The sequence below is a fragment of the Gadus morhua genome, chromosome 13 (genome assembly GCF_902167405.1).
Source record: "Gadus morhua chromosome 13, gadMor3.0, whole genome shotgun sequence".
Lineage (NCBI taxonomy): Eukaryota > Metazoa > Chordata > Actinopteri > Gadiformes > Gadidae > Gadus > Gadus morhua.
This window is the reverse complement of record NC_044060.1, coordinates 19,178,538-19,191,037: the sequence shown is the minus strand read 5'-3', so window position 1 is coordinate 19,191,037 and position 12,500 is coordinate 19,178,538. Positions and strand designations below refer to the sequence as shown.

The following is a 12,500-nucleotide window of genomic DNA, read 5'->3' as shown; positions in this document are numbered from 1 at the left end:
TATACAGTATACAATATACAATATACAATATACTTATTTTAAATAAAATCCTAGAATCCCGCACAATTGACAAGACAATTGAGAACTTTGTAGTAGTTAGTTATCCTACATGCCAATGCACTGAGAGAGAGAGAGAGAGAGAGAGAGAGAGAGAGAGAGAGAGAGAGAGAGAGAGAGAGAGAGAGAGAGAGAGGGAGAGAGAGGGGGGGGAGAGAGAGAGAGAGAGAGAGAGAGAGAGAGAGAGAGAGAGAGAGAGAGAGAGAGAGAGAGAGAGAGAGCGAGAGGGGGGGGGGGGAGAGAGAGAGAGAGGGGGGGAGAGAGAGAGAGAGAGAGAGAGAGAGAGAGAGAGAGAGAGAGAGAGGGGGGGGGGAGAGAGAGAGAGAGAGGGGGGGGGGAGAGAGAGAGAGAGAGAGAGAGAGAGAGAGAGAGAGAGAGAGCGATGAATGATGCTTTTTACCAAATGGGCATGAGTTAAGCAAGCAAACAAGAGCTGGGGCCTTTTTTGTTGTTTTATTCCTGATGTGGCGGAGCAGATGCTGACACAGAGGAAATGAGAGTGAAGACGGGACGATAGAGGCTCTATTGTAGGAGCTGGGCGCCGAGGGGGCTGTGGTGGTGTTGGGGCGGCGGGGGGAGCGGGCGGGGGTTACTCTGGCAGGGTGCAGGATTATTGACCCTGGAGAGGCCTGCAGGAAACCAACAGGACTCTCTTCAAGACGCTGAGGATTGTGATCACAGTGAGGCCGACACGCGCTCAAACTTCTTTTGTCGAGTGAACAACTCTTTGTTTTCACTGCGGTTCCGTCCTCCTCTGGTCTCTGGCAGATGTGGCTGGATGGATTTCTTGTTGTCTACACATTTGGTGTACATGTGTATGCAAGACATGTTCTTTTATGGGTGTTTGTTTTATGTCGGTTGTTCTCTCGTTGTGACACACTGGGTAGTGTGATTGTGTGAGTCTGCCCCCCCAGCTGCACACCAAGTGGGTCGGCCCCGGAGCCAACAGGGTGGGAGAGCACTGCGGACGCCAAGTGTATACGATGGGCGTCCTGTTTGGGAAATGCACGGAGAGAAGGGACTCTAAGAGACACAATCCGTCACTCAGACCACAGGGAACCGCACGATATTGATGTTTGGTGGAAAGTGGGAATTAGCATCGCCATGTTGATAAACGTGGGAGTGTTATTTTTTTCTTCACCCAGAAATGCTTTCTGAGGCAAGATTTTCTTTTGTTTGCGAAGGACCAGGCAGAGCGAGTGGCTGAGAGATGTGTGTGTTTGTGTGTCAGTGTGTGTGTGTTTCTCTGCATCAGTATGTGTGTGTGTGAGTGTCGTCATCGGTGTGTGCATGGCCTGTTTATCTCCAAACGACGTCAGAATGCCTCCAGCTGAGTGAGCCTACTGTAAATAATTCGACAAGATTAGTCCTTTGATTAATAATGTAAACGTCCACAAAGGACCCATGTTTGCGTCCAACCCATCATCGACACTTTCCAATGGCACTTTGGGAGAACGCTTCAATAAACACTGTATGATCATGAATAATAACGGAAGAATGAAGCCAGCAGCCGGAGGTCTGTCCAGCCAGGAAAAACAACACCAAACTTTTTCTCTCCGAGTCCCTGACGTTCTCTAGCACTGCCCCCCCCCCCCCCCCCCCCCCCCACCAAGCGCATGTGATTCCACTTTTCCCTCCGTCATTCAGGGCCTCTGGGACTGGGAGCCTCGCAAAAATTCAGGAAGCCTGCCCCCCCCCCCCAGTGCTTTTAAGCTGTCAATTTAGCGTTGAAATCGGTGTGGATGGTTGCTGCCTGCTTTGTGTGTTCTATGAATGTAGTTGTGGAAGGAGGACACATGGTACATGTTGGACCCCGGCCCACAAACACTGATTTTCCCTGCTGTGACATGGGATTAGAAAACATTTCCTTCCCAGGGAGGGGCTGTCTTCCCTAGGACTGCAGCACCGTCTGACTCCTGCCGGACCCACAACTTTATTAGTACTTCTCGCCCTTTCTGTCACGTTGGCAGCCCGACAAAGCTTTTAACTATCCTTTTAGCTTTAACCCACAGCTCACCGCAGAGCAGCACTCTGTTCCTCATTTGTTTTCCACTCATTGATCTTCTGCCTTAATTCGGTCGCTGTTTGTGTTTCAACAGAAGTGTTCGTTTTCTAATACTTCAGAGCCTTGATTAGCATTGATCAAAGAAAGCATTGGAAGAGAAATATGTAGAAATGGCAGGTAAGCCCTCAAATACCACGAGTATGGTGTATATGTCAATATGAGCTCTTCTCCAACATAAACAATTCACGTTTTCATCTAAACCAAACCCATAGGAAGTCGGTGCAGAAAAGCAGAAGAACTCTGTTCCTAGTCAAACTACCTTTCAGCGTGTCTTCAACCACTGATGGTGGACAAAGAGACAAAGGTGAGAAAGAATGGAGAAGGAGCTAGAGACCCCAGGGGTTGAGGGGACCACTTCATATGGCACTGCGTTTCTATGGAAACACACGTGCATGGCCTCACAGGGCTTTCCAATGCCAATGTTATCCTTCAGTCCTGAGGACCGCTCACACACCCCTTCCTACTCCCTCTCTCTCTTTCTCTCTCTCTCTCTCTCTCTCTCTCTCTCTCTCTCTCTCTCTCTCTCTCTCTCTCATTCCTACCTCCTCTAAGATTTAATATCTTGTTTATCAGCGACGTCCCCACACAAAGGCCGTCTGCACACACACACACACGCACATTCCACAAAAACAAAAACACTTACACATGCATGTATATTTAAACACACACACACACACACACACATTCACGCAAAATAAAAACAACACAACAATTGTCTCTTACCTGCCTCTTGTACCTGCCCGCTTTTGTCAAGTAATAAGTTCTGCGTATTTTCTACCCTATGCCTCCCTCACCCTTTTCCCTAACCCTCCCTCTCTCTCTTCATCTCTCCCTCCCTCTCCCTTCATGTCTCTCTCTCATTCCCGATCCCCCTCCCATTCTGTTAGACCCTGCTCTCTATTTCCCCCTCTATCCCTCCCTCTCTCTCTCTCGCTCTCTCTCTCTCTCTCTCTCTCTCTCTCTCTCTCTCTCTCTCTCTCTCTCTCTCTCTCTCTCTCTCTCTCTCTCTCTCTCGCCCTCTCTCTCTCTCTCTCTCTATTTATGTCTGTCTGTCTGTCTGTCTGTCTGTCTGTCTGTCTGTCTGTCTGTCTGTCTGTCTGTCTGTCTGTCTGTCTGGCTGTCTGTCTGTCTCTCTCTCTCTCTCTCTCTCTCTCTCTCTCTCTCTCTCTCTCTCTCTCTCTCTCTCTCTCTCTCTCTCTCTCTCTCTCTCTTGGTTGCTGTTGGGTCTGTCCTGTCTACTCACAGGTCACAGACATTCTTTATTTTCTTTCTAGCTTTCCCTCCCCTACTCCAGAGAAACTTAATCTGAGGTCTTTCTGGAACAATCCTTTAATCTGTCACAACTGTGTCCCTTTGCTTTCCATTGTTATGGTGCATGGGTAAGTGTGCACAAGAAGGGGCATATCTACAAGGTACACAAGCTAGTGTGTGTCGGTGTACAGTGGCTATCTGCCCTGATGTCTAATGGTGGGTGTAACAGTTCTAAGGATGGAGCGATACACTTCTGCCAGAGCTGGCTGAGGTTCGACTCCCCCTTTTCTCTGTGCCCCGCCCCCTGACCCTGGCTTTTGTTCATAGGACTGCATGCACAGAGCCTGTCATGTGCTTTTCATTAGCAAGCATCTCTCTGCTGACTCTCTGGCATCTAGTCTGCCACAGAGTTTTTGTGTCCAGAATAGTTTTTTTTTATTTTCTTCTGCTATTATTCCTCCTCCTCCTCCTCCTCCTCCTCCTCCTCCTCCTCCTCCTCCTCCTCCTCCTCCTCCCCTTCTCCCCGTGACCGTGGTCCAGAAGAGGTATGGGGCTGGTGCGGTGATGCAGGGGCTCATCCAGGAAGCATTCAGTTATGGGGGTGGTACTAGCTTGGGAGTCTGACTCAGCAGTGGGTGTGTGCATGGGTGTGAGAAGGAGACAGAGGGACAGAGAAATATGTCTAATAACGTGTGGGAACACAGCTATGTGTCTGTGTGTGTGTTTGTGTGTTTGTGTGCTAGTGAGTGTTTGTGTTTGTGTGTCTGTGTTATTGCCTGTCTTTGTGCATGTGTGAGTGAGTGTTTTTTTATGTGTCTGCATATGTGTGCGTGTGTGTGTGTGTGTGTGTGTGTGTGTGTGTGTGTGTGTGTGTGTGTGTGTGTGTGTGTGTGTGTGTGTGTGTGTGTGTGTGTGTGTGTGTGGGGGGGGGGGTTGTGGGTGTTTGTGTGTTTGTGTCTGTGTATGGCAGTGTGTGTGTGTGTGTACGGTGTGTGTGTATGTGTGTGTGTGTGTGTGTGTGTGTGTGTGTGTGTGTGTGTGTGTCTGTATATGGTAGTGTGTGTGTGTGTGTGTGTGTGTGTGTGTGTGTGTGTGTGTGTGTGTGTGTGTGTGTGTGTGTGTGTGTGTGTGTGTGTGTGTGTGTGAGAGTGTCTGTATTTGTGTGTCTGTGCTTGTGTGGGAGTCTGTGTACGTGTGTATCTGAGAGTGTGTATTTTCTGATGGGAGTGTGTGTGTGGGTGTGTTGAAGTCCATGAAGTCCTTCCCCTCAGGAGAATATTTGCCCAGACGCCCCTCCCCTCTTTCCCCCTTCCCCCACATCTCCATCCGTTCCTCAGCCCAGAGCCATGGATTGGGTTAACACATCTGGTCATAACCACACTTTTAGCCAATGAAGAAAAAAAGAAAAGAAAAAGCGATACAATTATTATTTTTTGCATCAATTACTCAGTATGCTAGAGTGGATTCCTGTGAATGAGGTCATGGTTAATAAAGGAATTCAGAAATGAACATAAATATTTGGGCCGGGAAATTTTGGGTTGGAGATTTGTTTAACAAACTGTAGTTAAAAATGAGTCTCTCAAACGACTAAATTAAATCTGTATGCTCGATACCAAAATCAAGTAATTAGGTGTAAATTCCAAAAACTTCCCCCACTTGTAATTCAGAAACTAGTTTCACAGCGCTCTGCGAAACCTAAAAACAAGAACTCTGCTTCTTTCTCGTTAGCATATTTTTTCATTTCTCAGCCCTCCTCTTTTCTTTTGCAGTTTGAGTATCGAGTAGACATCAGAGAGAACAAGACTATTCACTCATCACTCACTTATTTTTCTCTCAATTATTTTTTAACTAATCTTCATTGAGTTGTATAGGTATGCTAATACAGCAGAAGCTGCTTTAAGCTCTCCAGTCCCGTCTGTAATGAGCACAAAGTAGCTGTTATACTCAAGTTATTGAGTAAGGCAGACCTGGGCCAAAAGACCAGGTGATGCAGTCACTGGTTATACACCAATGTGTTCTGAACACTAATGTGTCCAGTTCTGGCCAAGGTAACTATTTGCCAGCATAGTATAGTCTGAATTGCAGTGTAATAAATAGACGATGGAAAAATGTTTTTCTCACATGATGACGGGTATACATAAAGATAAATTAAACTTCAGTCAGTATCTAAAATATTAAATGCCCTAACTGAAGGGAACCAAAAGAGTGCTTGTGAATTTTGAGATGTTCTGCCACATTGCCTGCATATGTTCCCGATATGACACCCTGCATGAGGGTATCCTTGAATATGGAATGTAAAGGTAGTACTCTACTCTACCCAGCTCCCCCGTACCCCCCCCCCCCCCCATCGTTCCAACAATAGCTAAACACAGCTGTGGGTGTAACAAGAAAAGTGCAGTTATCTTTAGCAATTTGCCAAGTTACCAGCTGCTCCAACATTGCTCAAATTAAGGATCTATCAGTAAACTTAGAAGGTTATCTCAAGAAATGATAAAGTAAACAGACTTCCTGGATATGAATGCTTTTTGCAAGCAATCATGATTCAATACCAACAAACCTATTTTCATCAAATGCACGTAATAGTTCTAATTTCTAGCCTTTAAATTTCCTTCCACGTGAGTTTTCTTTGTGTGTGTGTAAGTGTGTGTGTGTGTGTGTGTGTGTGTGTGTGTGTGTGTGTGTGTGTGTGTGTGTGTGTGTGTGTGTGTGTGTGTGTGTGTGTGTGTGTGTGTGCGTTGATGGATGCGGGGGGCCCTTTTGTGTGGTAGAATAATTACACTTCAGAGGTTGAGGTCTTGCTTGTCAACAGGCTTTAAAGGCCTCTCTTCTCGTGCTCAACATCTGGCCCAAACCACCGCACCATGGAGGTCCGTGAGTGTAGTCTAATCCCCACAGTCCCCACCCCTTGGAGAAAACGACAGACTCATCAGGCATTTTGGATCCCCACCAAGCCTGGCAGCGTGACTCACTGCCTGCTAATCCTGGGGCAATTAAACCTCGGACAATGAACTGTAAAACCCTAATGTATTTTGAATGAAAGTCTCGGGGAGCCCATAAACAGCAGATAAATAACACACCACGTCAAATATCTAACAATCAACCTGCCAACCTGCCACATGCTTTTAACATCTGGACATGTTTCTGTGCTAACGTCTCAGCGCAGAAACCCACTAGAATTAATCGCGGACTGTTGTTCAAATGATTTAGACAGGATGTCGTCATTCAAGGCTATGGGCTGCATGAGGCAAGCTGTCGGGAGAGGAAATTAATGGAGGCGCTCTTCAGCGTGAATCTGGTGTGTGAAGTCATAAAGCAGAAGACTGTCTGTGAGGGGCTGCAGGGAACAGCCTTGTATAGTTGCTGATACCGTAGGCAGCATCGTAGCAGACTGTTGGGACTCTTTGGGACATTTTCTTCCCAAAGCGATTTCCTTCAGATTTGAAGAATGAGAGTGCTCTTTTAAAGCTTCAAAGGGTACTGACCTGGCCTCCGTGGTGTCTGTTTCATCCTTATATCTAACAAGACACTATATGTAGATGCGGTGAGGGCATTGGCAGCAAGGAGTGATAGTAGATGGTCAGGTAATTGTCATAACTGACTTACTGTAATGTTCACTTAGTGTTTTAAGTCTTATACTTTCAGTTTGTAATGTTGTCATTTTCCTGATGTTGTCCCCCCCCCCCACCCCCACCCCTGATCCCTCTCTCCTCCAGACGGTACTTCACTCTCTCCACCATGAGCTCATCTCAGGTGGCTGGTCCTGCTCTTCAATGCTGCAAAAACAGTTTGCATACAGAGGCCTTATTTGTCCCTCTCTCTCTCTCTCTCTCTCTCTCTCTCTCTCTCTCTCTCTCTCTCTCTCTCTCTCTCTCTCTCTCTCTCTCTCTCTCTCTCTCTCTCTCTCTCTCTCTCTCTCTCTCACTCGCTCACATTCTTGCTCTTTCCATCTCCCTCTCCCTATCCCTGGCTGTATCCCAAAGTGAAGGCTTCAGCCTTGGTAGAACACTTCCTTGCTAGACGCGTCCTATTGAGGTGAGGCTAGAGTGCTGCCTGTTGTTTGAAGCGTTCAGAGTATGGAACAACTTGCTAGTGTGGAAGCGCTTCCATCTCCGCTTTTTAATATTGCTCCAGTGTTAAATATTTAAATATTTTAATTGTTGAAATTGTTATTGGCGACAGTAGATTTTTTAAACACCACCTACTTACATATAAAAACAAATCAATCCTCGCACAGGTAAATCTTTTGCATTTACATGATTAATCTATAAAAAGCAATACGGCACAAAATATTTCTGAAAACGTTCAAATAACTTCACTTGTGTAAGGCAATGCGTATTGCGTATTGTATTACACCATTTTTAAATATCCCGCCCAGCGTGTGAACGCAAAGGATTGTGGGTATTTTGATGGTTAGATCCTTATTTCCAAGCATGTTTTATTATACTATTTTAAGCAAAATAAACACATAAACATACACAAACCTATATCTAGTGTTATATTTCGCAGTAAGTAATGATACGATTCTAAGTAAGCAGGAGTAAATACATGTGACGCATATGAAAATTGGTTGCATTAAGTGAGCCTTAAGAGCCTAGAGATAAAAAATAAAAAAAACATATACTGACTATAATATGTAGCAATAGCTAGGTTTATCGTCATTACAATAGTAATAATCCTTATCCTAAATCGGTTATTTTGATGAGGCATTCTCAATCTTTTGCACAGCATACCATCGGTTATATTTAGTACGAGATCAAACAACATTATGGACGATTGAACTGAAGATAAAGATCTCAAGTTATAATGAAAAATACACAAACATTTCGATGGGGCTATTCATGGATGTATTGGGGATCCTGAAAAAAGGTCTTTTTTTTTTCGCATATTACAGTTTTTGATTCATGAAAATAAATCCATATAACGAGTGTGGTCAGATGAAGATATTGTGCAGCACTCTGAGACAGTACACCCAGTCGACTGGCAGCTGACTGTAAGACATCTTGTTCCCGTCCAGCCGCAGAATCCTCATTCTGGAGTAGGACAGAGGCCCCTTATCTTGACAGAAACTACTCACTTTGAACTCTGTCAAAAAACACAGCAAGAATTAATGAGAAAACGACAATCATACAGGGGCTTACAAAGTCCCCTCCACCCCTCCTACCACTTACTAACATGTGTTTTCAATGCGTCAATATTTCAGAGAATTATATTATCGTTTGTACCCTGGCAGGCATGGAACAGAAGGCCCTTGTATTTTCTGCTAAACTGGGCTGCACTTGCCATGGGTAGGATCTAAAAAAAATCAATAATACCACAACAGCTTCTCCTGATGTGGAGCACCGTTCTGACTGAACCTCATTGGTTGAGTTTGGCAGGTTCCCCGACTAGACCACAGTAGCTGCTTAGCCTGCTCACTGCAGCCACGCTACTCAGGTTGGTGTTTTTCTTAGTCTGTCTGGTTGGCTCCGGAAGGCACATGACTGCGACCCTGTCTGCTCCACCATCAATCGTGAAACAAGAACACACTCGCTCCTCTTTCCTGCCAAGACATTCCCTCATCGGGACAGAAGTGTACACCGAGATGGTATGGTGGCCTTTGCTTGGACGGGGTTGGGAAGTTGGTTTTTGTTGGTCTGGTGCTGTTTAGTTGGTCCTGGCTACCGAGCAGTTGGATTGTATATATCTAGGCCATGAAAGAGGGGGAAGGCTGAGATGAGGAGAAGGGGAAGTGAAGAGAGGAACAGAGTGTGCTCTTGGCTCATCTGCCACACTCGCCTTCTGAATCCATCACAGATGTTATCTTGGCCTCACTCTCTCTCTCTCTCTCTCTCTCTCTCTCTCTCTCTCTCTCTCTCTCTCTCTCTCTCTCTCTCTCTCTCTCTCTCTTGCTCTCTTTTTCTTTCTCCATGGTGAATCTACTGTTAATCTGCACATCTAACCAGTTTTTTATTATTCCTTGTCTCTTCTTCTATGTCTTTATTGTTCTCTGTCCTTTGAGCTTCAACTTCTCTCTCTCCTTTGTCTCTCTGTCTCTCTCAAACTTTAGCTCTCTCTCTTCTCATCCATGGACAGGCCATATAAGAGGTACTCTAGAGACCCTGTGTGTAGGGAGAGACCGGAGGCAGCCTTTATTTGTGTTACAGGGCGGGCCTTTACTTTCCTGTCACTTATTCCAAACTTCTTCTTGGCCGGGCCAGGCAGGGTGGGATTTGTCAGAACAACCCTGTTGCTCTCCTACATAACATTTCATCATCACACTGTATTGATGCCATGGAAATTGTCTGATTAATGCGTAGTGCAGAAGTGTGTGTGCACTCACACACGTGTTTGTGGGTGTGAATGTGACTGATTGAAGTGGCACTTAGGAAAGTGAGTGTTTGTTTGTGTGTGTGTGTGTGTGTGTGTGTGTGTGTGTGTGTGTGTGTGTGTGTGTGTGTGTGTGTGTGTGTGTGTGTGTGTGTGTGTGTGTGTATGTGTGTGGGAGGGTGTGTGTGAATGCACGTAGTTGAATCTTTTTGTGCGTGCGTGTTCGGTGTGTTTGTGTGTGTGTGTGTGTGTGTGTGTGTGTATGTACTGTATGTGTATTTATTAAAGTATCCCCCATTGCCTCACCTTGTATCTCGTTGGCCTCCAGATAGAGGTACTGCAGGCTGTTGGGCACCGTGGGCGTGACGGCCAGCCGGTTGTACGACAGGTCCAGCTCCACCAGCGTGGACACGTTGAAGGCCGTCCGGGGGACGCCGGGGCTCCGCAGGCCGCAGCGGCTCAGGCGCAGGTACTTGAGCCTGTCCAGCCCCGCGAAGCTGCCCTCGCCCAGCTCCGAGAAGTTGTTCCCCGAGAGGTAGAGCTGCTGGAGGGACGGGGGCAGGTGCGCGGGCACCGCCTTGAAGCGGTTCTCACCCAGGTCCAACAGGTCCAGGGCGAGAAGACCTGGAGGAGAAGAAAGAGAACCGTCGGAGTGAAGCGAGTGGTCAGTCAAGTTTGAGTCACAATAGACGGAGAGAAAGTAAGGAAAACCGACAAACACGTAAACAAACGAAACGGAGCTAAACAAGCAAACAAGCAGCGTACCGGTGAAGCTGTCGGACGGGACGGTCTGCAGACGGTTCCCCTGCAGCAGCAGAACGGTCAGATGTTGCAGATGCTGGAATGCGTCGGCGCCGAGGCTGGAGATCCGGTTGTAGGCCAGCCTGAGCTGCCGGAGCCCCTCCGGCAGGCCCGGCGGCACGGCCGTCAGACGGTTGTGGTTTGCGTAGAGGTAGCGCAGCTCCGTGTGGTTCTGCAGCGCCGGGCCCTCAAGCAGCTCCCCCTCCAGCTGGTTCTGGTCCACGATGAGCCAGCGGAGGGCCGGGGCCTCGGCCAGGACCGAGGAGGGCAGGCTGCTGATGTTGTTCCTCTGGGGGGGTTTGAGGAGAGGAAAGGCGTGACGTGGACGTGGTGCAAGCGGATTGAGGTCAACATGGGGAGCTTCGGTTCGGACCCCCGTTTGGGTCGACAATCTACGCAATGAACAAGGTAACGACCTACAGTGCAAATTCAAGTAATTAGTTGAAAAAATCGAGTGTGTGATGGGATTCGGTGAAGGAGTAGCTGTGTAAGAGTTTAGCCGCCCATGTTAACGAAACAAATATGTGGCGCATCTTGGTCAATACATGTTTGTGTGCTTATACTTATTACTAAATCGGCGTGCTAGGCACAGAGAAAAGCGTGTGCTGTAAGAAATGCAATCAGAAAAGGAAGCCCATGAGGTAGGGACTATAGGCTGGTACACAGGTCCTCGTATGACACCGTGAAAGTCCTAGCCCCCCACCTGTAGGAAGAGATACTGGGTGTCCCCGGGCAGATCCGCCGGGACGCTGGGCAGGGCTCTCTGGTCGCAGTACAGCGCGGTGGGCCACTGGATGGGGCAGAAGCAGCCCTCGGGGCAGGACTCAGGGTTGTTCGCCTGGTACCACTGTGGATCCAGCCTGTCGTTCAGGCTCATGACGCTGGGCTCCCCCAGCAGGCGGTCGCTCCACAGCGAAACGCCTCCGTGGTCCACGTGGGAGGGGTTGGACGGGCCGACGCACTCCCACACACAGAGGACGCAGAGCAACACCCCAGCGCAGAGTGGAGCCATGGGGGGTGCTGGGCGGGGGGGCAATAGGGGTTCACAAAACCCTGATAATGCAGAGAGGATGTTTGGGTACTTTGGGGTGTTTTATATATCAATTTATGATTGAAAGGTGGCATGCATATGGTAACTTAGAATATCCACATAGATAACAAGGTGTAATATTTCCACATGATGCAAACGTCATGAATGTGGTGATCACATAGTCCGTTCTGTCTGTGATTTGAATTCGTGGGGGCCAATCCCCAATCGCGCTATTGGCTCGTTTAACACACTGATGACATGGGAAGCGACGGCAAAGAGCCAATTGCGTACAGAGTCGTTTGAACTACGCCTGCTGACCACGCCTCTCGTGCTGAAGAAAATTACAGCAGCCTCCCCAGACCAACGTGCAATCTACGATTGAGCTTGGTCTGGCAATAGCCAGGCTAGTCATCACAGGTACTGAGTCATTAGCTGATAGAAATGTAATGTAGGCGGAAGTTCTCAAAAAAAGGGGGTGATAGTTAGACAACAAGCATAAAAAAACCTTCTGAGTGAGGTATAAGCAAATTCTTTAAATGACTAACTCAAATGACTAGTTGCTACTGTTATAACTAAAGAAGCCTCCACATCTGTTTTAGAAAGAGAGAGAGATGGGGATAAACGAGATGACTTCATTTGCACAATGTTTCCCCAGTCAGCACTTTGTTTACCATGCGGGGGACATGGCTGAACGGCTCATGACGTCAGAGGCCACACAGTTGAACCTGTGCTCCTCGTTATGGTTCACACAATGCTAAGATAGATCGAAATAAGCTCAGATGACTCTAGACATAAATGTCTCTATGTCTGTCTCTCTGTCTATCCAAGACAATGCAACTTTCCAACGGTTCAATCTGTAAGGAGATGAGAAGATTAAAGCCATACCTGTTGAGCTGCTGGTAGAGAATAGAGACAGAGGTCGTCCTGCTTCCCAATGAAATACTGTGCGCCTCAGCAGTGGGGCTGCATGCTATGGCCTATCTGTGCATG

General features: G+C 47.3%; 2 protein-coding genes across 2 annotated transcripts in view; both read right to left on the bottom strand.

Moving 5' to 3' along the window:
* The window catches only part of prelp (proline/arginine-rich end leucine-rich repeat protein), a 6,456-nt gene extending 3,481 nt beyond the window's left edge, over positions 1 to 2,975 (bottom strand). The window contains exon 1 of the mRNA XM_030375635.1: positions 2,846 to 2,975. The gene's annotated coding sequence lies outside the window, so the exon portion shown is untranslated. The remainder of the gene's footprint in view (positions 1 to 2,845) is intronic.
* A 4,808-nt stretch (positions 2,976 to 7,783) lies between these two features.
* zgc:113307 (lumican) overlaps positions 7,784 to 12,500 on the bottom strand; it is a 4,755-nt gene continuing 38 nt past the window's right edge. Inside the window, exons 1-5 of the mRNA XM_030373655.1 lie at positions 12,396 to 12,500; positions 11,184 to 11,500; positions 10,445 to 10,769; positions 9,986 to 10,303; positions 7,784 to 8,455 (exon numbers count right to left, since the gene is read on the bottom strand). The exon at positions 12,396 to 12,500 is cut by the window's right edge and continues 38 nt beyond it. Coding sequence (XP_030229515.1) covers positions 8,304 to 8,455; positions 9,986 to 10,303; positions 10,445 to 10,769; positions 11,184 to 11,492 — 1,104 coding nt within the window. The 5' untranslated portion in view covers positions 11,493 to 11,500; positions 12,396 to 12,500 and the 3' untranslated portion in view covers positions 7,784 to 8,303. The remainder of the gene's footprint in view (positions 8,456 to 9,985; positions 10,304 to 10,444; positions 10,770 to 11,183; positions 11,501 to 12,395) is intronic.